Source organism: Vidua macroura, chromosome 8 (genome assembly GCF_024509145.1).
Source record: "Vidua macroura isolate BioBank_ID:100142 chromosome 8, ASM2450914v1, whole genome shotgun sequence".
Taxonomy (NCBI): Eukaryota; Metazoa; Chordata; class Aves; order Passeriformes; family Viduidae; genus Vidua; species Vidua macroura.
In genome coordinates this window covers 26,437,136-26,462,888 of record NC_071578.1, presented here as the reverse complement: position 1 = coordinate 26,462,888, position 25,753 = coordinate 26,437,136, and the positions used below count along the sequence as shown (strand labels likewise).

General features: G+C 42.4%; 1 protein-coding gene across 1 annotated transcript in view; it reads right to left on the bottom strand.

The window, feature by feature from the left end:
• Positions 1-12,440, bottom strand: part of CDHR1 (cadherin related family member 1) — a 44,751-nt gene extending 32,311 nt beyond the window's left edge. The window contains exons 1-6 of the mRNA XM_053984345.1: positions 12,380-12,440; positions 11,515-11,610; positions 3,436-3,581; positions 2,562-2,612; positions 1,649-1,738; positions 1,074-1,160 (exon numbers count right to left, since the gene is read on the bottom strand). Of these exons, the coding sequence (XP_053840320.1) occupies positions 1,074-1,160; positions 1,649-1,738; positions 2,562-2,612; positions 3,436-3,581; positions 11,515-11,610; positions 12,380-12,440 (531 nt within the window). The remainder of the gene's footprint in view (positions 1-1,073; positions 1,161-1,648; positions 1,739-2,561; positions 2,613-3,435; positions 3,582-11,514; positions 11,611-12,379) is intronic.
• Positions 12,441-25,753: the final 13,313 nt, after the last annotated feature.

Sequence of the window (25,753 nt, the reverse complement as noted above, 5' to 3'; positions counted from 1 at the left end):
GTGCAACTTGAGAATTCTCAGAAACTGTGCCCAAAGACATGGTGAGATTTTTTCAACAAATACACATATTTATTATCCTTTCTGCCACACAAATATATTATAAACTTGACATAAAATTTTGAAATTGCTGTCCCTTGGTTCATAGACTGTCAGTTCTTTGATAAAAGCCCTGCACAAAATTGAATCCTGCACGTGGATCGTAATTTGTGAAATCAAAGCTAAATTTCAACAAGACACTCAAGGTGCTCTTTCACAGTATGCCCAAGTTCTTAACAGGATTAGCTTTAGTGCTATGCAAATATCTTCTAACTTGTCTCCATATTCTTATCCAAAATTAAATTTGGATAAAATAAATTTAAACAATATTCTTATCCAAAACAAATTTGCTTTGGTTTTTTTGTTTGCTTTTTTTCATGTTTCCTTTTGAATAAAGAGAACTGCAGATAACCTGGATGAAACTGCCTGTAGGAAGAAGGAATTTGAAGGGCATAATGCAAAAAATTGCCCTTGTGGTAGACAGAAGATCTGTAATACAGAGGTTCTGCTTTAAATCTGGAGCCCTTTCAGTTCTTCACCAGTGGGCAGCAACTGAAAGGGGGGTTTTAGGCAGCCACTGCTTTGTCGGGGAGAAGATTTAGTACCTCTCATTTCACACTGATCCAGGTATCAATTATGCACCAGCTTGATACACTAAAGGGCACATTTATGTTTCCAGTGTGTTTTGCTGCCTAAAGAAAGCTATTTCATGCTACAGAAATCCCATAAGCATACAAGATTACCAGCTTATCTCGCTCTCTCTGTCACTCCAAAGGAAGGGGCAGGAAGAGCCCTGCCATGAGGGATCCTGCTGGCAAGCACAGGAGTGTCAGTGGCAACTCCAGCTCCCCTGCTGCCTGCTGGATCACCCTTGGCTGCTTGCAATCAGACAACATCCCTTCTGCCAATGCTTATTTTCTTGTGTGTGGTACAAAATTGGTCCTATAGGCACTAGCAGCGAACTCAACCCCCAAAATCTGCTTTCTCAAATCTCAGTAAATGAGAGATGATTTGTGAAGGTACAGAAAATACTTTACCTGCAAGAAGTAGGTAATACTTCCTCCAGAACCCGTGTCTTTGTCTATTGCCTCGACCTTAAAGATACTGCTGCTGGAGGGAGTGTTCTGTGACCAGAAAGAGTTAGCAAAGTCACACAGAAACAGAAAACCAGGTGAGGTAAAAGAAATGAAAAATGAGCATGCAGGGAGGCAGAAAAAGAGAGTGATGGTAGAAAGAATGTAAAAGCACTGAAGGAACCAAAGAGCAGAAAGGAAAGAGGGAAGAGATTAAAACTGGAAAACAAGAAGAAACAATTTGTGAAATAAAAATAACTGAATATTTTAGCTGAGACATGGTGTATCCTATTCCCACTGTAGTAAATTCCAAAAACTCACATTGACTCACATCTTGGAACTTACCCCAAAAATAGCACACCCTAAGTACCTACAGACTTATTCCCCAAGTTTGCAGTGAATATTAAATATCTACCCAAACCCTAAACCAAAAGTATGCAAGTGTGTCCTGCACAACCTGTTATTTTACTGAAAACATATTAGCCCCTGTTTACATCCTATAGGAGTATATTTCCAGTATGCAAAGGAACTTCACCAACCTCTGGGACTTGGACTATGTAAGGTGTATTGATGAACTCTGGGCTCTCATCATTGGCATCCATTACAAGGATCCTGACTTTTTCAGAAACCTGGAGTAGAATATGAAGAGCATATTATGACTTCCATTATTTATTAATCCCATTATTTCCTTTTTACAGAGGTTTCCAGGGCAGTTGTGCCTGTAGGAGGCTGGAGCATCCCAAATATTTCTTGTAATAATCTCAATTAATTTCTTTGAGATGAAGAAGAGCTCTAGATTTATCCAGCCTTGTGGATGTGAAGAAGGTCCCAGTTTTGTGGTACCTCTAGTGATGAAGCCCACATCCTCCTACTGGCAGACTGCCATCCTGGCCATGACAGCATCAGTCCATAAATTGAAAATACCAAGAAAATCTGTGAGAGAAGGACTGGATGCTCAGTGCCTCAGATAAGTCCTTAATGATTAGAAATGAACAAAGCTTTATCTAGCAAACAAGAAACCCCCACCACCTCAGCCTAAGCAAATCTTCTTAACATAATGCTAGACAAACACTGTGGGGGTGGGGACAGGCAGCTCTTGGGTGCCCAACACTAGTTCCTATAATGTCACATATTTCTCCAAAAAGCCTCCAGATCTTAGGCATGAATCTGACTGTGCTGGCAGTGAAACTTCATAGGAAGCTGCTGTAATTCTGCAGGCTGCTCAGTCAGTATTTCAGCTCACAATTCATTGTAATTATCCTCAAATAGCTGAGCAAGGAGATGAAGTGAGACTTGAGTAACTGTGAGTTCAGTGGCTCTTGGAACAGGAGGTAAGACTCTAATGAGATTATGTTTTCTGATCAAATGAGATGGTCCCTTTAAGGTAATTTCATAGAAGTGGATATGTGAGGACAGACAGTTTGACAAGCTATAGCATAATTAAATACTTACTGTACTCAGGCCATCTGAAATACTGACAATAACTTCAATCTCATCTTCCTTCTGTAAATGAAGAAAATTCTTTTGTTAGAGAGATGGTGTTTGTCCTGATTGGAAAAGGGACTGCAGATTTAAACCTGTCTAGGCAAGCAGATGAAAGTAACAACTATTACCACAGAGCAATCCCAGCAGAGGTCAGGAAGACCCCTCGGAAGCTCCAGCTCCTTTAACCTTCTGCGGCTACTGTCAGGAGATTGCTCTGATAATCCCTATTGCTTCCTAAAGTGCTCATAAAAATCAGTCACCCTTTTCAAGAAATGTTCCCTAAAATGGCACTTTGGTTCCAAATTCTTCTGTTTTAGTGTACAGATTTTTAAAGTGTTTACCAAATATTGTGTAAGCTTCTCAGTGAGGAGATGTGAAGGGTTCAATGCCTTCTTCCCAGAATAAGGCTGCCTTTAGGCATCTTTAACCAGCATAGTTACATTGGCTAAAGGGCTGTGATGTACTAGAGGAGTGTCTTGAAACACTGCTTACACAAATCTCTACTTCTTCCTCATGATAGGAGAGTTCCCTGTCTGAGGATTTGGTGACTGCAGCTGCCCCTAAGCTCTCGATGGGGTGTGAGTGGGGGAAGATAAGAAATAAAGAATATACTTCTCTTTTGAAAAAAGCTGGACAGACAGCAGCTGAAAAAATTGATAGCAATGTTAGTGGCACAAGTCAACTGGAATGCAACACGATGGGTGAAGCATAATGTCTTAGAATTGCAAAGTATATTACATGCTTCAGAGGCTAATAAACTAGCCTTGTCCCTCAAAGCCGCAGATCAAATTAAACTGAAAGAAATTCCACAAACACCTGGAGTAGTGCCATTTGATTGTACCTCTCTGTCAAGCTCCTCGATCAAAGTAACATTTCCAAGACTCTTGTCAACAGAAAAGTAGCGCCTTGATCCAGCTTCATAGGTCAGGCCATATGTCACAGGATCTCCTTCTGGGTCAGTTCCATTCAGAGTGTACACATGGGTACCTGAAAAATTGATAGTCAACAGCATTTCCCTGTGGTTATATCAATCACTGAGTGTTACACTGGTTTGTTCCTTAGGAACCTGACTACCCTGCACCAGGAAAAGGTTTTGTCAATCAAACCCACTTACTGGGAAATATGGATAAGCAGACAGGTCAATAGTCCTGATGGCAACTTTTTAGCCAGCTGGTTAAATTGAGTTCATCAGTGCTGGTTTCTGTCACTTCAGGCCCTTTCCTGTGGAGCTGCACCCAGGTCAAGACTGTTCATATCCAAGGGTTACATATCCTATGTAACCCTTCACCAGCTCTCAGCCCAGGTGAGCCAGAAGTGATGCTGTTGTTCAACTGGGTGACAATCTCAGCAGCACCAAAAGGCCCTCACAGACCTCTTCTTTGTAGGAACAACAGAGCTGCAAACTAGCATGCAGAAAATCTGGCAATCTCCCTTCAGGGAGAGCTCCCTCAGGACTGGAACCGAGATCTGGAACTTGGGAGGTGCAAGGACGTCTCATACTATCCCACTTTCAGAATTAATTGATGCAGAAGTCTTCTTTCCTATTTCACTCCCACTCATTAGCTCGCTCTCATTAAATTCGTTACTTGACACACCCACTCATGCTCATACCAATTATTAAATTTTTCAAACTCATCAATGTATTTCCTTCAGAAGCTGGTGAAAGATTGTTATTTCTATTTTTAAGCATCGAGAAGCTGGTGCCAGTTTTTCCACTAAACTGACTTTGTGTATTATAAATGATAATTCCTGGGGGAGTTATAACACCCATATTTTCCAAGCATGGTGAGAGTGTTTATTAGTATTATTTTTTTAAACTTACATGTCTGTCATTCTTTAACAGCTTCATCTAAATAACTTCAAGCAGTTTACAAACACCAGTTAACTGAGCCTGAAATATAAACCACTGTTGTTGTTTCCTTCCTATCTGCTGTACCTTGGGTAAATTACCTGAGACATTCAGGTTGTAGAAGTTAAGCTTTATGGAAACTGTGTTACATCTAACAAAGCCCTCTGCAATGGAAATACTGTAGCAAGTGACACTGTCACGAGTGAGTTTTGCTCGTGCATGCAACCCAAATATAGGATGCAAGCATCCCTGCTAAGGAAGTTAGCATAAAGTTAAGGAAGAACACTAAGACTCTCAGTTTTGAACTACTCTGGCCCTAAGTTCAGCAGATGTTTAATTTAGTACACAAAAGTGAGATTTTTTTTTTTTCTTATCTCCTCTCTTCAGTAGCATAGATCACTGACCAGATCTGTAAGCTTGTGTTTAATTCTAGAGCATTGCCCACACCACTGACATGTCAACTTCTCCAAGGTTTCCTCAGTTTTGCAAGGCAACCTTTTGGACATCATTTGCTTCTTCCTTGGCATGCAAACTCTGAAGCTGCTCAGGGGCCTTAGTGGCCATGGGACATCCAGTGGTGATATTTGCAAAGCATGGCTGTCTTCTTGTCATAGCAAGAGATTATACCAAACCATGTGGAATCTGTGCTCACTTAGGAGTAACTCTCTTATGATAATTATCAGGGCAATATTTGGGCACCTTTGTACAGAAAAAAGTTACATTGCAAAATCCAATGCACCCACAAGAGCACTTACAAGAGACCCTGTTATCAGCTGGTTCAGCCAGCCATCAAATAATCAAGACTTGCAAAACAGTTCACAAAACTACAAAACATTTTTCCACATTTTTCTTGTACTTTTCCGACAAAACAGAATGGAAAATAACACATCTGTAACTGTGGTCCCTGAAAAATACTGGGGAAAGACAACGAGCTGTATGATGAGACACTTCTGACTGTAAAAACTCTCTAAACATAAGGAAATGAAAGGAGAGGAATTAACTGGGACTGATATAAAACAGTATCCTGAAAGGACACCTGCTTCCTGATACAACTATCCAAATAAGAGAGAGAAATTTGAAAACTGGAGAGTTCTGGAGCACCAGCACTGACTTATTTATTCTTGTTCCTCAAAAGCTTTGCCTTGGTATCACAGCTGGGTCCAGTTGGAGATTTAAGGTGTCAATTGCCATCATCTCACTGATATCCTTATAAATATATGCTTTAAATAAATAAATATATGTTTATAAAAATATGCTTTTCTGCAGCCTTTTTTTGGTCATTAGTTGTCTCTACTTCTCAGTTGTTTTCTGCCCTTCTTACTACCTCTTCTGTCCCTTGCACTTGACACAATGCTGGCTGTCCTGCCTGTTTCCAGCTTGTGTGGATATCTGCAGCCGCTGCTGAGCAGTGCTCGCTGTGCCGTGGAGAAACAGGGTGGACACCACATCTGGGCTCTCTTGGAGCCTCAGAGCAACCACCAGGCACAAGGTCTCTGCTGTGGCTGCCCTGAAACACCAATATCAGCAGTACACAAATGCAAACCACTTCTCAGGGGGCACAGGGCTGGAGAACAACAGACTGAAAGTTTATGTGACCCCATTTGAACCTGGGCTGGTTCTTTAAATCTCAGAGTTTCCTTTCCTACATGTCTTAGATTTTTCTTATAAGGAAGACAGGAACTTTCTTGCTGCTAAATGTGAGTAGAAACACTGATATTGGTACAGACTGAGATTACTGAGCTTTCTGAGCAAGTAATGATGGACTTCATTGATCTTTACATTGGACTCTTTGCTTTTTAGCTAAAGCTGATACTTCATTTTTCATAATACAAAATACTCTCATGCCTTTTAAATTAGATTGTGGATCAAAAATTATTTTCTAACTCATTATAATTCCTTATTTTTTCCAAATTGTAATTTCTCTGCACAGTACTCTCCATATCATTAACACCCCCAGGAACACTTCTCACCACAGTGTTAATGCCAATTAAAAATCTGTTCTCAGTGTGCTGCCTCTACTTGCTGAAAAGGAAATAAATGAAAAAGACAGATAAAAATCTTACCAGAAGATACCAAGTAAACACCCTCTCCCTGTCATAAAAATATGGGAATAGAAGGGTCTTTACTTGAGGATATGGCAAATGCCACAGTTAGGAGAGCTGGATACTCTGCGTAGCCAGAGGATGATGCATCAGTCTGGGACGGGGGAGTCCTGGGGAGCTACTTGCTGCTTCCTGCTGTGGCTTCCTCCCAGGAGCCATGCCAGGCTTTTTCACTCTGTTTTTTCTATTTCATCTTAAAAGTCACTTGCTCTCTGCTCTGCCACTTGGGCTGAATAGCTGTCTCATGATGCCATTTCTCCATTTTACTCCATTTGTGACTCAAATTTTAGCCACCACAGCTGACAACTGTTAACAAGATGCTGAGAGGGACATGCGTGGCCATGCTCCCAGGACAAGGCACCTCTGTTCCTAATGTCACAGCAAATACCACCTTGCCCAGGGTCACATGTCTGCTCTCCATCTGTCTCAGCTGAGGGCTCATTTCCCCAGCAGAAGAGGAGACGGACAGTTAAAGCTAGAGATGGCTGTTTTCACACCAAATTCACCCCAAGCAGAGGGGAGCTCAGGCTCCTGGAGGCCATGGACATGCACCATGACAACCCCAAAGTCCCTTCCCCATTCACTGCCTGCTACTGCTCCTTCCAGACCGTGCCCAGGTGACTCCTGCTCCCTCCCTGCACCCTGGTGCACCAGCCAGCTGGCAAAGCAGAGACATGGCAGCATCAGCAGCCCAAAAGGCACGGCTGCTGCAGCAGCAGCCAAAACACACCCTGCAGCTGCCAGTGCCTGTCCTGGAGAGATGGGATATGGCAGACGGGGCTCAGCACGGGGCCCGGACCCATGGACAGCAGCAACATGTCCCTGCGACACCCACGGCAACCAACTCCAAGGAGAAGCCAATCTGAGTGCAATTTTCTGATGTATCTGCAGTTTCTGTCAGAAGAATTGAAACAAAATTGGCTGTAACACCTGTGAGTCCTCAGAGCATCTCTGTGCAGCGCTCGGCTTCGCTCTGTGCACGCTGGCACTGCCGCAGGGGTGCAGAAGGCAGGCTGTGCTTAACACTCCTGTTCTGGTAGCTCCCAGCTTTCCTAGAGGTTGACCAGGGTGACAGAAACAAGGAAAGATGATAGGTGCCACAAGAAGGCTTTCCTCAGTCAGCTGTGAATGATGGGAAGAAAGGAGACCAGGAGCATGTAGGAACAGAGCAAGCTTGAAGGATGGAGGGATCTGAAGGAATCAGTCACCCAGTGGTGAGTAGGTGGCAGCTGTAGCTTTGATCAAAGAACTGCCACTGCAAACTGGCTTGTAAGGGAATGAGTGCCTTCTTGGGGGCAAGGGAAAAACAAGAAAGGGAAATGCAAGGAGATCATGCAGAGATCTACAGAGCACTGATGATGTTTGGGCTTTGAGAGAGTAATGAACTTAGGCCTTCTGAGTATGCTTCAATCCCCTGCTCTGCAGCTGCTCCCAGCCCCACTCTGTCCCCACCATGAGGCTTACAGGGATTATGAGGTAAGATGAAACAAACATCCTGAAATAGCATCCCACTCCTGCCTTAAGTCCTTGATTAGGAGCACGCGCACATTTTGTATGTACACATGCAAAGAGCTAATCACCTACCTGCCCTGCCAAACCACAAACACCAACTGCTATTTCAGTAAATATAACTGAAATATAACATAACTTCTCCCATTCTTCTTAAATGTGGCACTGAAAGGGGCTGCTGTCCTGGACCCTCTTACCCTGAGGGGTCTCAAGCCCTGCAGCAATGAATAGGATCTGGGAATCTGCAGGTACTTTCAAGCATTCATGCAGAAATAGTACTTGCTGTTTTATGATAACTTGGTACAAAAGCAAAACTGGACAAGGGAAAAGAAGGTCAAGTTAAGGAGGATACACGAATGGCAATGAATTTGATGTGTTCACACAGCTGCAGAACTGCAATGTCTCTTTCTAGAGCCACACATAGACTCCATTGTGTCCTTTCAGTGTTCCCAAATGTTCCATGCCCCTTGCCTACAGATGTCTGGGAATAAAACTAACACATACTCCTTTGCCAACCACTTGCAATCTCAGCAGGGTCAAAGACTGTAAAATTTCTGGGGGTTGCACAAATCACATACCAGCTGCTGCCAAGAAAAGCATCCTGCCCATGGCTCCAAACTTTAACGACAGGGAAGATCTAATAGCAACCTGTCCATTTTTGCAGCACATAAACCTGAGTGAAGCCATCCAGAATCAAACATATGGAAGTTTTAGTTCCCCTGTTTCGTCACTGATCATCCAGCTCAACCTGAGAGATGGCTGCGGGAGTGTGGATGTTTGAGACTGCACATGGACATGGGAGACCAGATTCCTTCTCCTGCTTCTGGAGGAGATCAGAGCAAGTGATGAAGAACAATATTCTCCTCTGCAGTGCCACAGAAAAGGGCCAGCCTGGTAGCCATTTAGCACTGAGCTCTGGCACAAAGCTCTGGCTGTGGTTTGATGTGAACTCTGGTCCTCTTGCCCTGTACAAAGCTGAAAGTACTCCCAGCACTGAAGTGTCAATGCTGTTTGTGCCCTTCTCCGTGACTGTCTCTGCCAAAGCTTCCCCGAGGAGTGGCTACGCTGACATGGGCAGCAGCAGTTTGCATTAAGCAAATCCCAAGCAACCATGTTCCAATGGAACTTCTGAAAGTGCTTTCAGAAGAGAGGACCTTGCAGTACTTAGAGCTGTTTGTCAAGGTATTCTGGGAATTAGCCCAAAGAAGCACTGGAAGCTGTGTGACAAAGCAACCACATTTGGTCTTCTCAAAAGTAAGGTCTTATCTCTCTTTCCCAAGGGTTTCTACAGGTCTTTTGGAACTTTCAGAGAGAAGCTGTTTCTCTCTTGTCTTTTAAAGCACATTTACATATCAAATTAGAAGTATAAGCCAGCCAATTTAAACACATCCACGTTCTGGATAAAGCTAGCAGGCAGAAAGCACGGCAGCTCTCAAGACGGAGCAGCCTGAGCTTCATCACTGCTGAAAGCAAAGCACAAACTCTCCTGAGACCTCTATGTTCCTAGTCTGGTTGCTAATGTTACAAAAGCACATACAGAAGCCTATCTCATTATTCTTACTCGGGCTAATTAGGAGAGCACTAACACAGGCTCTGATCCCTCACACTGCTGTTTTGCTGTTGAGGCACACTGTCCTTTTTTTGGCTGCTGGAGCACCAGATCAGATGCAGTGGAAATTACTGCTGTACTTCACTGCTGCAGGGAGTGCTGTCATCTGAGAGACCATGTGGTGCTGCAGTCCTGACAGGAGGGACATTTTTGCCCCTGTTGTGGCTCTGTGCCATCTTTATCTCCTCATCCCCACGCAGGTGCCTGGAGGCTCCCAGTGGTGGCAGGGAGAGGCTGGTGCTCTGTAAGTGGCTGTGGGCTGGCACCACACCAGGGAGTGGGACTTGGATGGCAAGCAAGTTGTACTGCCTGCGGTTTCAGTGTGGAGTTGGCAAGAACCACCCCAAACAAACTGAGCTGTGGTCCCATTTTGTGGCTGTCTGGCATTACAGCCTTATCTACACTTGGACAAGTGATTCCACTGGCTAATCAACTCCAGCTATCAGCAGAACCATAGGGATTGCCAAGGCTGAACTAAGTGTGGTTTCCATGAGAATCCAGGCAGAAGTACAGCAAAAATTGCAGCTCCTTGGTCTGCCTCTGGCTTTTGCAAATGCCACTACATTACTACTGGCCTTCAAGCTGAGGTTTCCACTTAAGCTTGACCAAGCTTATAGTAAATTCCTGCTGCATCATAAGCAAGCTTCTTTTAAGTTCATTGTCAAGATGTGTCACTTCTACACTATGTGCTGCCTTCTCCCCCTCCTCTTCTCAAGCTGAGCAGGTAAAGCAGAATTTGCTGCTTCCAAATACTCCTCTCCTCACCCTCTAGCAGGCCCAGTGTGGCTCTTGGATGACATTAACACCATTGGGTCAGAAATGGAGACTTAGAGCAAACCCAGGCAGCTGCTTCCCAGAGCAGAGAGTGACCTTGGTCTGCTTTAAGAAGGTGTGGGTGGCAATGTCAGGCTTGCAGAGCAGGCTGTGCCCTCTGATCCCTCCCTCATCCTGGCCTTCCCCAGCTGCCTAAGCCCTGGGAGGGGTGTTTGGCTGCAACCCTGTGCAGCCATATCACTCCTCCCTGCATGAGGCACAAGTAAAGGGGTGCTTCGGTACCCAGTTTGCATTAACTAAATATTTTTCTGATTTAGCCTGTGAAAGCTACAGATGAATAGAAAAAAATCCTAAATAAAATCTCAGTGCAAAGTTTGAAGTAAAGATGATGTTCATCACTTAATATATTTTTTAATGTAATTGTTTAGGTCTTAGGAGATTATTTTCCCCCTACAGAAAATATTGATTTTAAATCACCTTTTATTCTTATTTAACTTTTCTTAGTGCAACTACAGTTAAAAGAAGCATAAATAGACCTGCCTCAGAGTGCGGAAATCTGAAAGCTGTATCAATTTTTGAATTTTCAATAAAACAAAACCTTTTTAAAAAACACCAGCTATGTAGACAAAGCAATTTTCACCACAAGTGGCAACATTTTCTACCATTTGTACATAAATATTAAAAATGTGTTTAGAAAAAAATCATGCCCCTTACTTTTCAATGTACAGCTTGCTTTTTTCAAGGCTGATAAAATTACTAGAAACTAGGCTTTCTTCTCATAAGCATTTACAGAATTGGTAAGAAGCCTCTCACCTCAAATTTATTTCTAACCCCAAAGGTCTGTTCTCTGAAGCTGTGAATAGATTGGTGGACAAAAAAAGAGTGAGCTAGAATTCATGTTTTAAATTGCAGCTACAATTCAAACATGTCATTTTAAATTGAGGCCAATTAAAAGCTTGTGAGAAAAATATGTAAGATCACAGCATATAACAACAACCTACAAGAAAATATATATGTTAATCATAAGAGCAAGCAATTCCAGTTTCACAGTTTAAACATACACATTTTAATACTGACCAACAGGCGTGTCCTCTGAAAGGCTGAGAAGTGCCATGTTCCCATTTGTGCTTCTGGCTCCATTATCAAAGAAATAGGGGGCATAATTTGCCTGAACTGCAATTAAAACAAAACAGAAGCCAAACAAAAGCATTTTGTAGGTGACAGTTATTTGGCTGCCTCAATTACCTGACTCTCAGTAAACAGGAGCTGTTTAGGGAATACAGGGAGTGTAAAACACACCCAGTTGCTGCAATGGACTTTCAGAACTGTATCTGTATAGATATTTTTAATAAAATTACTTCTACATACCACTGTGCCAGTATTTACACAGCAGGAAATAGAGTATATAAAAAACCTCCCAACCAACAGAAATAAAACAAATAGCAGGATCTCCCTTAAAAAAACCTCAACCAGTTCCAGACAGCTTCAATGAAAAATTAACTTTTTCAGTTTGCAATGATGGAACACCTCTCCCCTACTCTACACATACAAGCCTGAAACTTTCCCAGTGCCTTAGTACCTTACCCAGTATTCTTACCCAGTGTTCTAAGCACATCCTGCCTTAAAATTATGCTTACTACATGAGCAATTAGCCATAATTAAATACTTACTTGCTGCCAGACAACAGCAAAGTTAAAAAAAAAAAACAAAACAAAAAACAACAAATTAGTTGTCATTCTACTGACTGACTGTTAGAGATCAAAATAGCCCATTTGAAACAAAACTGCAAGTATATAAACACAGAGGGTAACATTTGCACAAGGACCAGTTGCCATGGAAAATATTTCAGATCAACATTACATCAGTAAGGATAACTACAGGATTTAATGTTATGCTTGTATTCTCCTATATTTTTACTTAGCAAAGTGATTATTGTACTCACCCAGGCAAATGTGCACCAGACTGAGAAATAAGGAGGGGGTGAAATGCCTTACATGCTTCATCCCACTGAAGAAAGAGACAACTTCTTCTGTGTTTTAAGGGCTTGGCTGTTGTTGATTTATTTTTATTTTTTTATCTCTCTGAAATGTCCAGGAAAGTGCCCTTCAGACTGATGTAGGAGAGAAATGTGGAAGAGGCAGTAACAGATGCTTAGATGTTAAGAGGATGACACGTCTTAATTTCTGAGGAATTTAAAGAAGCTCCTTCCTACCACTTAATTAGACCAATTACTTTGCAGGGAGCTGTGGGACTCATCTCTGAGACAAGATTTGGAGGAATCAGTGTAACTCATGTTTTGCTGCTGGTACTGTATTTGTGCTGTCCAAACACACAAGTCAGGGAGAAGGTAAAGTAGAAATTTGTTTTCTTTCTGAACTCTAATTCTCTAAGACAGTTCTGTGTTTTTAAGTGCTAAAAGAAGTTTATTTTTATTTTAGCTCTGGTAATGTTGAGAACCTACAAAAGAAGAAAATCTAGTATTAGCAAAACCAACAGAAATTATTGTTACAATTTAAAAGAAAGCACTTATGATAGCAAAAACATATACAACATTTCATATTAAAAATGTAGAAGTCAAAATGTTCCTTTTATGAATTGGCCTGATAATTTAATTCTTAAACTTCATGAATTGCTGAAAGCATCTTTTACTTTCAGCAGGAAATTTTCAACATACTAAGAAGTGTGTTTAACCATCAACACTTTGAAAAAGTTAACAGGATAGCTTTTTAAAATTGCTTGGTTTGACATATAAAAGGTGTTTTCACTAACTAAAAGTACATATATTGCAATACACTGTATGGTTAAAAATCAGCCACACTGAGGATGTTCACAGATAAACGTGTTTGAAAGGAGCTCCATCAGTGGCAGGACGTGACTCAATGACCCTCGTGGGCCCTTGCAGCTCAGATGATTCTGTGACAGTGATCCTGCAGCACCTGGCTGCCAAGCACTGAGACGTTTACATTGGAGCTGAGCTCTCTAAACCTGACCTGCAGCAAAGCACTTGCTCTTTAAGGATGTGTTAATGGAGTTTTCTGGGTTAATCAAGAGCCAGAGTGAAAGACATGTCCAGGGAATTAATCAGAGTTCCCCATCACAGTGCTTTAGGAAATGGCAGAAGCTGCCCGTGCTGGGTGGCTGCAGTGGCACAGGTGAGGTGGGCACATGCACTGGCAGCACTGAAAGCAGGTGCAGAGCCAGGACGCTGCTTCACACGGGGCAGAGGTGATTGTTACCCAGACAGAACCCACAGACAGTGTCCCCTCGCAGCCCTGACCGTGGGGTGCAGAGCTGAAGATGGGCAGTGCTCCAAGGACAGCTTTCATCACTCATGGAGGGGAGGCACAGGCTGGGCAGCTCCAATATAATTTTCCTCCAGAAGGAGCAGACAGTTAGATCCTGTCACACATTTATAGTGTGCCTTACCCTGACAAATGCTGGAGGGGGCCATGGGAGAGGCCTTTGCTGCAGCCAGTGCTGTGCTGCTCCCATGCTGTGGACAGGGCTTTTGGGCACCTGCAGATCCCCTGGGATCCACAGTGCTGCTGGCAGGACATCTCTGCCTGCAGAACAGATCAACTGTAAGGCTCTCTGAGGAAGAAAAGCAAAACTCTTGGGCCAATATTAACAAAACTCATCATACATAATGGAATTTACCAGAGAATGGTACAGAGAGCAAAAGAAGGCTGCAAATGGATGAGACAAATTAATGAAGACTGGGTTCACTGATGACTAACAAATGTGATGACACAGATGCACACCCTGGTTCAGTACAGCACTACATTATCACCTGCCAGAAGCTTGGAAGTTAAACCAGGGGAAGGCTCTTTAACATCTTGATCTCTTTCTGACCATCTCCTGTGGGATCAAACCTTTGTTCTGACTCTATGATATTTGTAGAGCACTATTTACAAAAGCTCCATGTTGAACCAATCTGTGACTGCAGCAGTGGCCTGTAAAGCTCAGGGAAACCTGCAGCAGGCAACTATGAAAAACAAATGTATTTTTAGTGCATTTAAATTCATGATATGGGGATCCAAAGCTGAAAACTGTGTGGGAGCAGATACACATAGAGAAGATAGATATAAATTTAGTCCCTGTTATAGATTTAATCACCCACCTCTGTCAAAAATAGTATTAAACCACTGATAAAAACCACAGAAATAGATCTGCATGGTGCCCAAAAGAAAAAATAAATAGCATCTAAATGTCTTCTCATCTGCCTCCTCAATCCAGAACTAACAACATGATTTTTTTTCTACAGAGAATTTTCCTAGAACAAGTGATGGAGAGCTCTTGTCAAAGTTAATAGCTGTCTGTTCCCCTGGGGATCTGAATCTCTAGGGCCTGCATCTCCAAGGAAGCAAAATGCCTCCCTCCTGAATTTCAATGAGTTTGAGCTCTTAATCCCCTTACATAGCTAATATGTGTCTATGCAGTCAGATCCATACCTAACACAGCAACATTCGACAGAGTTGTTTTTTCTGTCAGAAAATACTCTTTGATCAAAACCAACACAGCTCGTGGATCCAGGCTTGTTTTGATGAATTTTCTCCTTTGGAAGAAAAGGGGCAGGAGGGGTTTTCAGGAAAGCAGTACCTTCTGTCCCAACATTTTTGGGAATGGTAGGATGTCTCTCTCTATGTAGAAGAAACTTGCTATTTTGTACATCTTTAGCATATCAAGTAGCAAGAAACATAAAAGAAAAATGAAATATACCCATCTGATCTCAAATATACCCACCTGATCTGGACCAACTGGTTTCCCAGGGTTTTGTTTACCATTCAGTACAAAAAAACATCCAGAAAAGATTCCCATATCTTCAGAACAGAAGTTTGGGTGACTGATTAGCAATATCTACTGGAGCTTGTTAGACAACGTGAATTTTTATACAATTTAAGTTTAAATGTTGAAGGATGCTACAATAATGCAGTGAATATTTTTTCTGACTTCCCCACCTCTGAGTGCAGCTGGAGTGTACTGGGGTGTACAAGTGCATGGCTGTAAAACTGCTGGATTGTGCCCTGAGAAGCCCCTGGGATGCTCTGAGCGATTTTCCTCCCCCAAGACAAAGCTACTTCCCAACATGAAACTAGATCATTGCTGGGCACAGGGGCCAGACACAAAAGCAGCCACACACAAGGCCAGCTCCTGCCCTGTTAACTCTCATCTCTTTGAGCATCTTGGGGAATCCTGGGCCCCACCATGTTCAATTTTAGCCCTGAACGTTAAGCCTAAGACTAGCAATCCTCCTTAATCAAATATGACTGACAAGAAAGGGGCTTTCACCACTACCAAGAGTTGCACTTTTTCTGTTTGCACAACCCTGAATGGGGGAATTTGGGTCCCACAAAGACAGCCGCTCTTGAGCCCAGTCCCAAAGCACGGCCTAAAATGTTGGCCAGACTAGAAGGGGCAGCAGATGCTGCTAAAGGTACAATGGCACCTAAAGCTCCCCAGGAGCACAGCTCCTCATGCTGCACAGCAGAGCCACCAGGAGCTCGGGGTGGGGGCAGTGGCAGGCCTGCTCACAGCTGAGGGAGTGAGTGCCCTGGTGTGCCACTGGAATCCCAGCTGGCACCTGTGCTGGCAGGCTGAGCAGGGGGCATGACTGAGCTGGCACGGAGGGAAATGACTCATTCCACGTCGCGAGTGGCCCTTCCACCTCGGGGTGATCACATTAGAGCTGCCCACCTGGGGAATGCCTGCTTGGCATATAAATGGGAGGTTTTCATGAGTTGCATTTTGAGCAGTTTTTGGATGCTTACATGCATTTGCAATTTAAAAATAGTGAGAAAAATAAAATGAAAGAAATAACAGGTATTGTTTTCCACTGTCCTGCTTTTCTTTTTAACTACTATGTACTGTCTTCAGATTTTGTGTTTCCATTTTCCTCTGTTCTATGCTGTGGACAAGTATTGATAAATAATAAAGTTCACACTCATATAACAACAGATAAAGCTTTTTTTTAATATGCTTGTCCTTGAATTCAGGGTGTATATGACATTAGGCATTACCCTGGAGAGGAATATTCAGCATTTTTTGTGTGCACATTTGTACGTGTCAATAAATTCAACATAGAAAGTGCTGCACACTTTATATAAACCTCAGCATGGGCAGGAAGACACCAAATCACACTGTAGCCTTCTCTTTGTAAATCACATGCTAAAAGGGGCTGTGGAACTTGCCATTGATACCTGGAGGCATTATGCACAGCACAGTTCACTCAGAATTCCTCATGCAATTCTGCAAAGGAGAGAAGTGGAGCCTCAGTCAAATCTTCTCAAAACTCTCTATTCTCACGTCTTTGAAAGTGATTGGGAAGTTCTTTTTTTAGCTTGAAAACAAAGGAAAGGGCTATGACAAAAACCATAGGTAAGACAGATACCCTAACAACCCTGGCCCAGCTGGGCTGTCCCTTGCGCACCAAAGGGTGAGTTCAGTAGCAAGTCCCACAGCATGGTGTGAGCAAGAATTGTCTCAGCTGATCTCCAAACACCTTAGGAGCAGCAGGACATGCTGAGGTAAGGTAAATGTAATGATCACACTCATTGCCTGGGTGTTTGCTGCCTGGCTGGCACCTGGGAAGGGTCAGAGCACTCTTGTTTCACCAGAGCTGAGACACAGTTAAACACACAGCTCCCACCACAAACCAAACAAAACTCTCTGCCTGCCCAAACCACATAATTCCTCCTTCTAAACAGCTCCCTGCAAAGGACTGAGAGATGACTTCTACTGGGGCATATCATGACTCTCCACCAATTTCCATTAATACAGAATACAGATGATGCTGGAAATACAGAGGAACAGCTGTTGATGACATTTCAGATGACTGGTTTTGGTGGTGAAGAATTTTACATTTTCGTAGCACAGCACCATGCCTTCTGTCTGATTGCTGGGAGAAATTATAGGAACTGGGGAATCTGCAAGAACCTGGGCCAGGAGAGAAAAGACTAAAGTCCCTCAGAAGTCTTCAAGGTCCATCTCTACATTTTGAATTACCAACTGCGAGAGAGAAACAGACTTGCAATAGGCCAAACCTTGCTCAGTAGGAACTACAAAAGAGAATTAGTCCTATGTTTTGGTGGTTAAATCTAATCAGAGATGTGTGCTTGAGTCCTTGAGTCCTCTGTTCCTCCCAGTTGCCAGAACAAATATGCCACCCCTTAAATGAGAGTTTCTGCATCTCTTCACAGCCCCCTCTCATCACTTAGGATAGGCAAATTTGTTAAAATGACATGGAAGTTTTAGTAGTCATGACACATTAAAATGCAAACAAAGAAACACCTCTTTCTTCCTCTCTTTTATTTTCTTGCTATTAATGGAATGAATTTAACATTCTAAGAGGAAAATGAGCTCATTGTTGTAGTTCTGACACATGGGGGTTTTCATATCTAGCACAGACAGTCTATAAATAATCAGCCAAAGATCACATAAAAGTAATCAAAAAATACTGATGTTTTTCATGAGTGATCTTGATTAAATTTATAAACCTCTCTTACTTCAGTAATTCCAGGCTGAAAGTGACACTGTACTGTTTGGTTTAAGGAAATTAATGAACAACATGAGTTCTAACTCATCCTTTTTTATATTGCAGCTCCACTACACATCCTTTTTTATATTGCAGCTCCACTAAGCAGCTATGCTAAAGCTCAGCAGTGTGCAGGAGAATGGTGAAACCTGGGTCCTACCATAGAATGGTTGTGTTGGAAGGGACCTTTAAAGCTCATCTAGTCTAAAGCCCTGCAATGAGCAAGGACATCTTCAACTAGATCAGGTTGCTCCTGAATGTTTCCAGGGACAGGGCATCTACAGCTTCTCAGGGCAGCCTGTGCCAGTATTTCAGCACCCTCATCACAAAAAATTTAATCTGATAAACACATAGCATGAAAAAGACTTTGTAACTCAACTGATTCAGGAAGATACACCCAAAGAGCAGAAGAAGGAAAACATTCCCAATTTATGGAAAGAAAAGCCAAGATTTAGAGAGGTGACTACCAGCATTATATCAACTTGAGCCCCTTGGGTTTGAACCCCCCCTATTTTGGATAACAAGAACGGGAACACTCAGCTATGATGTTCTTATCGCCAAAGGAATTTAAATATTACAATGTCAGGAAAACAGAGGGAGTGCAAACACCAAATATTTATCAGTTTAGCATTTCCACAATGGCTTCAAAACAGACAACAGAGTGCTTTCCCAACAAAATGTGGTGGGCATTTTTTCCACACAGGTAAAGAGATGGTACTTTCATCCCATCAGAAAAAAATGCTAGTCTACACACCAAAAATCTCAGAGCATTTGCCTGCATGATTTATCATGAGTTATTGTCATTCACTGTGGGTGGCAGCAGAGGTTTGGAGAACCTGTGGGAAAAAGAAGTAACTTCATCTCAGATACAGCTTCTCCTGGTTTTAGTCTGCCAAAAAGTGTTTTATAGCATTCGCAAAAAGGGTGCTGCGGGTAACTGAGAAAAGGGGAACGTTTTCTGCAGCTGCTAAGTAATTAAAGTTCTTGCTATCCATTTTGCTAGCTTAGAGGCTTTTAAAGACCACTGCAAAATCCATTTACAATTCAGTAACTTTCCTTCTTTGGATCTACAAATCACTCTCCTCGTTTTCTTTTGACAGGGATGGAAAAATGAACAAATAGTCCCTAGAATATCCAGGTATATTTAGCTAGCCTACATTCACTTCAGCAGCATGTTCTGTGATGGATGTGGTGCTGTGGAGCATGGCACAGATCTGTGTGAAGGATGTCATTTAGCAGCAGACAGGCAGTCCAAGTTATTTATGAAAGAACTAGTATTGTTCATTGTTTTGCCTGTAAAAATTATACATATAACTCAGAGTTGAGGTGTGAATAATGAATAAATCAAGATTTTATAGTTTACTCAGTGTGGCTGAGAAAAATAATGAGACTTGTTTAGGCAGAGCAAAGAAACACTTGTGTTCTCCCCATAAATCTCCTGGCTGGTGTGCAAGCCAGGGGCATCCCTGTGTGGATGTCCTGCTTACAAGACTGTAACATGACTTGTGAACGTGATGTATGAAAATAAAACATGCTCCTTTCAGTACCATGTCTGACCAAACTCAGCTGATCAGCACAGGAATGGCATGAATGCAAAGACTACAGGTGAACCAAAGCTCTCACTAGAGATTAGCTCTGAACCACACCAGCACTTTGGCCACAGGGGCTGATGCAGCCTCTGGATTTTATTCAGGTAAACAAATGCATGACACTGTGATTGCAGATGGCTCTTCCTATGATCTCTCTTGGGAATGCAGGGGTGTGCCTTAAACCATTCTCAAAAGGGAATCCCACAAGTCAGCAACTCTCACACTGGACTAAGTGACAAGGTACTTACCTTGTTAGGGAATGGAGATCCCACTGGCCAGGGCATACACCAGCCTTTGCCTTGGATTGCTGTGTCCAGAGGAAACCTGAACATCCAGGCAGCCTCATACCAAGGCAGTGCTTGTCCTTAACCTAAAAAACAAGATATGTGTCAACAGATTTTCTATTACAAGAATATTAAATACTTAGCTTTGAAGTAATTTACCTCCAAAACACATGGGACTATTGCTCTAGTCCCACTCGTGTTTTCCATCAACTATCTACTCTTTGCCTGGAGAGATTTCTACAATCAGCGTGTGTATATGGTTCTCAAATCAAATAGTTTAACCTGGTGAGAGCCCAAAGATTGTCTCTTCATTCCTACTAGCTCTACCTATGAGCACTGTGCTCTCACCATCTCCTCCCACAATTTCTAGTACTTTATCTCAAAATGCTGTACTTACTTGGCTTTTTTTTTTTAAACAATCTATCAATAAGATAAATCAAGAGAGCTACAAAGCAAGAATCTCAACAATAGATGTTAAGATGAGGAATGAATAAAATATCTGAGAAAAGACTTTCACATCTGCTAACTAAGACTACACAATCCAAAGTTACTGCAGTGAAAGCTGAAATACAAATTAAATGACAGAAAAATCCCTTATCATACTATGGCTTTAAGATGATTATATGGGGCCTTGAAACAGAGATGTTAAAATCCTGTAAGTGTCCTTGGTACAAAATTAGTGTCTGAAAGCAAAAAAAGCAATGCAGCCCCATTTTACAACATTTTTTTTGAAAATATACACTCCAGTCAGTCTTATGGACAGAATTTCATGAAGACAAATTAATGTAGTTCAGCAATTGAGGAAATTCAGACCACAGAATTTGAGATCCCACATAGACAAAGAAGGGGTGAGGGACCATTGTGCCAAGAGGCAAAATACTGATTTTCTATTCAATGAGAACTGACAAGGAGGAGGCAGACTTGACATGTTTAGGAGCAAAAGAAAACATGGAAAGAATGTTGAGGAAGGAAATAGAAAGTTCTGTTCAAAAGACAGGAAAAAGTGCAAAGCACATTTTATAATAAAATTATGAAGAGTAGATTGATTTTACTGCTCAGAATCAAGGATCTGTTTTAAAAACTGCTGAGTCCTGACTTAAATGGAAATTTAAGAGGAGTTCCTTTTAAAGACTATCAAAGATTGAGCTTACAAGGTAAAGGTCAAGACACACAGAGCGTTTTCTCTCTTTTCATGAACCACGCTCCTGAAGATGTGTACAGAATAAAGCAGCAGCATTGGTATATATTTAACTAAGTAAAAAGGAAATGCTGAATTGTTTAATCTTGGTACACTCAAACAACAGCAAGATAAGAGCTCAGTGACAATTGCCATCATTTATGGTTTCCCAAGTAATGGAAGCTAACAACAAGAAAGCCACTGAGTCAAAAAGAATGCTTTAAAGAGGGACTTGGAGACAGTACTGCATTATCTCAGCTCATACAGAATCTTGTTTTTAACCACCTCATTGCTTCTCTGATAGCATTCATAAACAGATGGACTTTGTCACACTTTTTTTTTTTTTTTTTCCCCCCAATGAAAACATCTTCCTATACAGGCATATTGATCCCTTGGGGAGAAATCTGTGATGCAAATAGGTTTGAGCATTGCTCAGTGAACAGAACACACAACTGGCACTGTCTGGGACAATGCAAACAGGAAGCTTTGTGTGGAGGTCCCACCTGGCAAAGACAGCATTTTCCAGTGCACTTCAGTTTTTGGAGACAATTTGAAGCACGTGCTACAGAGATTTGATTTTCAGAGACCAGGTAAGCACCAAAGGATGTCTCAGGAATATTTTGCCCCCTGAGGCTGGCATCAGTACTGAAGACCAAATAACACATCAAAACCCAGCAGAAAAGCACTCTTCTTCACTGACCTAAGCAGCACCTTGCTTGACAGGTGTTTGAGGAGAAACCCTGTTGCTGTTTGGCTTTTGCACTCAGAGTTCCTTTAGGATGCAGCCATTGCTGTGACTACAACACACAACACAAACGGAGTGTGCAGCAATGCAGTTAAATGATCGTACACGTTACAGCACACGTTGCATTTGAGATGGCCACAACACACAGAATATCACCACACAACTTCAGAAAGCTTCAGCCCATACAGAATAACACCTTATCACATCAGAAGGCTGCAAACATTGCCTTTCTTGTTCTTTAGCCTTTTATAGCCCTGATTGTTCATGCACTGCACCTGTGTGCCCTCTGTTCCCTTTGGTGGTTGCTCAGTGCCCCTGGGCACTCCATGGCTCATTGCTGTCAGTGCTGCTCACCTGCTCCTCACAGCTGTGCCCACTGGGGATGAGGCTCGGCCACAGCTCCACTCCAATTACCACAAACTGTGCCTACAGGTACAGGTGCCTGGTGGGCAGTTAACAAACAGGCATTTTTGTGTGGTGGAACCTTTGAATGCTGGAGCTCCAGTGCCTCCTAGACCAGGTGTAAATCATCAGCCCTGAGTGCCTGTGCTGTATGAGCAGCTGGATGCAATCAGTTCTTAAAAGAACATCCCAAATGCAACCTGAGTGGCAGTAACTGGGCCTGGTGTGAGAGCTTCTTGGGAGAACTATGATATAGGAAACACATATCTATATGAAAAGTCAGAATTTTAGAAGCATATAATGTACTTAGGCAAGTGGGGGAAAACAGAAATATATATCTATAACTATATATCTATCTATCTATCTATATATATAGCTTATTTAACAAATTTGCCGAAGTACAGAACACAGTTTGTTACCAGAATGTAACCTGCTAGGTAGAGACAACTTCTAACAGAACACATAAGAAATTAGTTGCTAGGTAAATGCCATAAAGATAAGAAAACTTAGTAAAGCAAGACTCAAGTATTGTTGAAACCCATAAAGCAGAACCTCTTGCTTAAGGAGCCAGCAAGAACCAGGCTGCTGGTTTTAGCCAGGACAAACTGACCTGAGAGAAAGCCAAACCTCCACTGCACCTGCCCAGAAGAAAGGGTCAAGCAGCGAACATCAAGGAGGATGATGTTACTTCATCAAAGACGCCCACCCAGGACCACCAGGAGGTGTGGCACCACCAAAGACTCTGGGAAGGGAATGGGCAGGCAGGGAGGTGTGGGCTTGGGGGATCAATGTGTATTTAAACCTGGAATCTGTCTCACCAGATACGCATGTCTTTAGTGGAAATATCCCCCATGTGTCCCAGCTGGAATAAAACATACCTGCAACATTATTCCAGCTGGAATAAAACATACCTGCTTTACAATTTTTAATTGTAAAGCCCTTATTCTGCAAATCAGCTGAGGTTGTTGTGGCTGTGAGGCTGCAGAAGCCAGACCAGTCACGTTCACCTGAGGATTGCTCACAGACACATAGTGACCTGATTTCTCTGATAACGTGTTCAGAGCCTGACCAGATGGCATTGTGAGTGTAAGGTGCTTATCCTATAGGAAATCTGTCCTTAGCTCCCTTGTGGAGCATCAGCCTGGAAACGTGGGCTGAAGTCCCTCCCTCACAGATATTCACAGTCAGTACATCTTAAACACACAAACAGATGTTGGCACAAAGGTTGAATGGCAGTGTGAACAAATCCATATCCAGATACTGAACTTTTCTAGCAGAGATCCACTACTGAGACACTGAAAGCAGAAGTAATTCCTGGGAATTCCTTCTATACCAAGAGTCCTGCTCTAAGATCAGAAGACAAAGCATAATGGAACAGTTATATGTTCAAAAGCAAGGTAGATTATCCAATGGCTGCTGTAAGTCTTATAATACTGAAGGCTACTGGGAACCACAGGCATACGTGGATTGGAACCAACACCCTTGCTCCTGCCATTAGAGGGCTCTCTTTGCTCCCCAACAGCAATTAAAATAATTAGTCCTGCAGAGCAATTATCTATGGTAAAGATAACTGCTTATATCTAACGACAACAGAAGTAAAAAACTGTATAAGTGGGTTTTCCTCTCAGTCTACAAGAGGGGCAAAAGATACAAGCTTTGGATAAATTCTCCTCAGAAAAAACTTTGGTAAAAAGCGCACATGCATCTGACCTGCCTGCACAATCTGACAATATTTTCCTAAAACTAGTTAGCAATAACTTTGGACAAAACAGAGTCAGGCAACAGGTCCTCAGACTTGAACCAAAGAACACTGAAGCCATGAGTCTTCTATTCAGTTTTGGCAAGAGTTAGCCATGTATCTACACAGGAAATATCCTTCTGCTATTATATTCCAGTTGAGCTTATTGTTTGAGATGAAATTGTTCACGGAGGAGTGTAGTTTTCCTTGGCAAATGGGACCACAAGAAGTTGCCCCTTTAGTCCACACTCTGGATGAACAGAACTTCACCACAGCCAAAATCCTGAATTCCTTGAGGACACCTGGGCCCTTGCATCAGTTGTGAGCCAGTCTAGAGAGCTGAAAAGCCAATATCAAGAGCCCCCATTACACTTTTTGGGATAATATTTTGTATAAAGAATACATATTTTTATTTCTCCTACTCCCCACTTAGAAAAAGAGATCCCAAAACTTGCCTCTAAACCAACAGTCCCTGTCAGCAGGGATCATTTCTCCCATGCTCCTGACAATTTACAGTCATAGTGCCAAATAAAACAGACTGATTTGGTGTTAGCTAGTGGTATTAAGCTGTAAACAAAGTGAGGAGGCACCTGGCTCACTTAATTGACAGGGTCAGACCAGGATTCAACATCTGTTCTGTCAGGCATAGAGACACTTCAGAAACATCTTTATTGCAACTTAAGGGCTGTGCAATTTTCTTGCTTGACAGCCGACTGCACACAAAAACACAAGACACAAAAAATGCATTTGTCAGTTTGGACAAGATAAATTTACTTTATATAAGCATACAGCTTGTGTATTTTGAAAAGCCACTGAGCAAATGTGTTTCTCTTCCGGTAATGCCAGACAAATACACGTAGAAGTGAAAGGAAAATAAAAAGGAAGCACAGATGCCTGTAAGTGAAACCATGATCAGATGGTAGCTCTGTTGTACCACACGGAGAAATAGCCTGGTACATAAGAGTCAAAACTCTGCTGAGGAATTACTCTCAAGAGGACACACAACATTCTGATACCTCTATATGAAGCAACAAAATATTTGGGCAGCAGTCACAATCCATGCTGAAATTATTTGGAGGTTCCTGCTGTAGTCTGCTCAGCCAAGGCTAGGACTTCAGACAAGTAACATTTTTAACTGGAATAGCCCCCAACCAGGGATTGAGCCCAGCCTGGGAAACTTTGTGAGTGCATTAAATTATGTCCTGGGATCTCTCCAGAGATCCAGAGCTGTCGCACACATGCCACAGCACACACCACAGTTGAGACAGCCACCACACACAGAGCATCCCCATACAGTTTCAGAAGGTTTTAGGCATTCACCCCTACAGAGCAACACCATACCCCATCAGAAGGCTTCAGCTGCCTGCCCATACAGAGTTTCACCATGTCACTTCAGAAGGCTGCAAGCATCTGTCCTGCTTGTTCATTTAGCCCAACCTTTTATCCCCTCATGTTCCTGCACTGCCCCTGTGTGCCCTCTGTTCCCTTTGGTGGTTGCTCAGTGCCCCTGGGCACTCCATGGCTCATTGCTGTCAGTGCTGCTCACCTGTTTCTCACAGCTGTGCACACTGGGGATGAGGCTCAGCCACAGCCCCACTCCCAATCACCACACTCTGTGTGCCTACACAGAGTATTTCTGTGAGAATTGTTTTAGTGGTCTCTGGGGCTTATGCTTTTTTAATCAGAGGGAATATCTTGCATGAAGGAGGGTTAAAAGTTTGGAGCATGCTGTTTGGAGGGTGTGAGGCAAAGAGGAAAATCTTAGAGCATTTTTCAGATATAAAAGAAAAGGCCTTAAACTCACAATAGAGAATAGAATCTTCAAGCCTCTTAGTGAAGCTTTATACAGA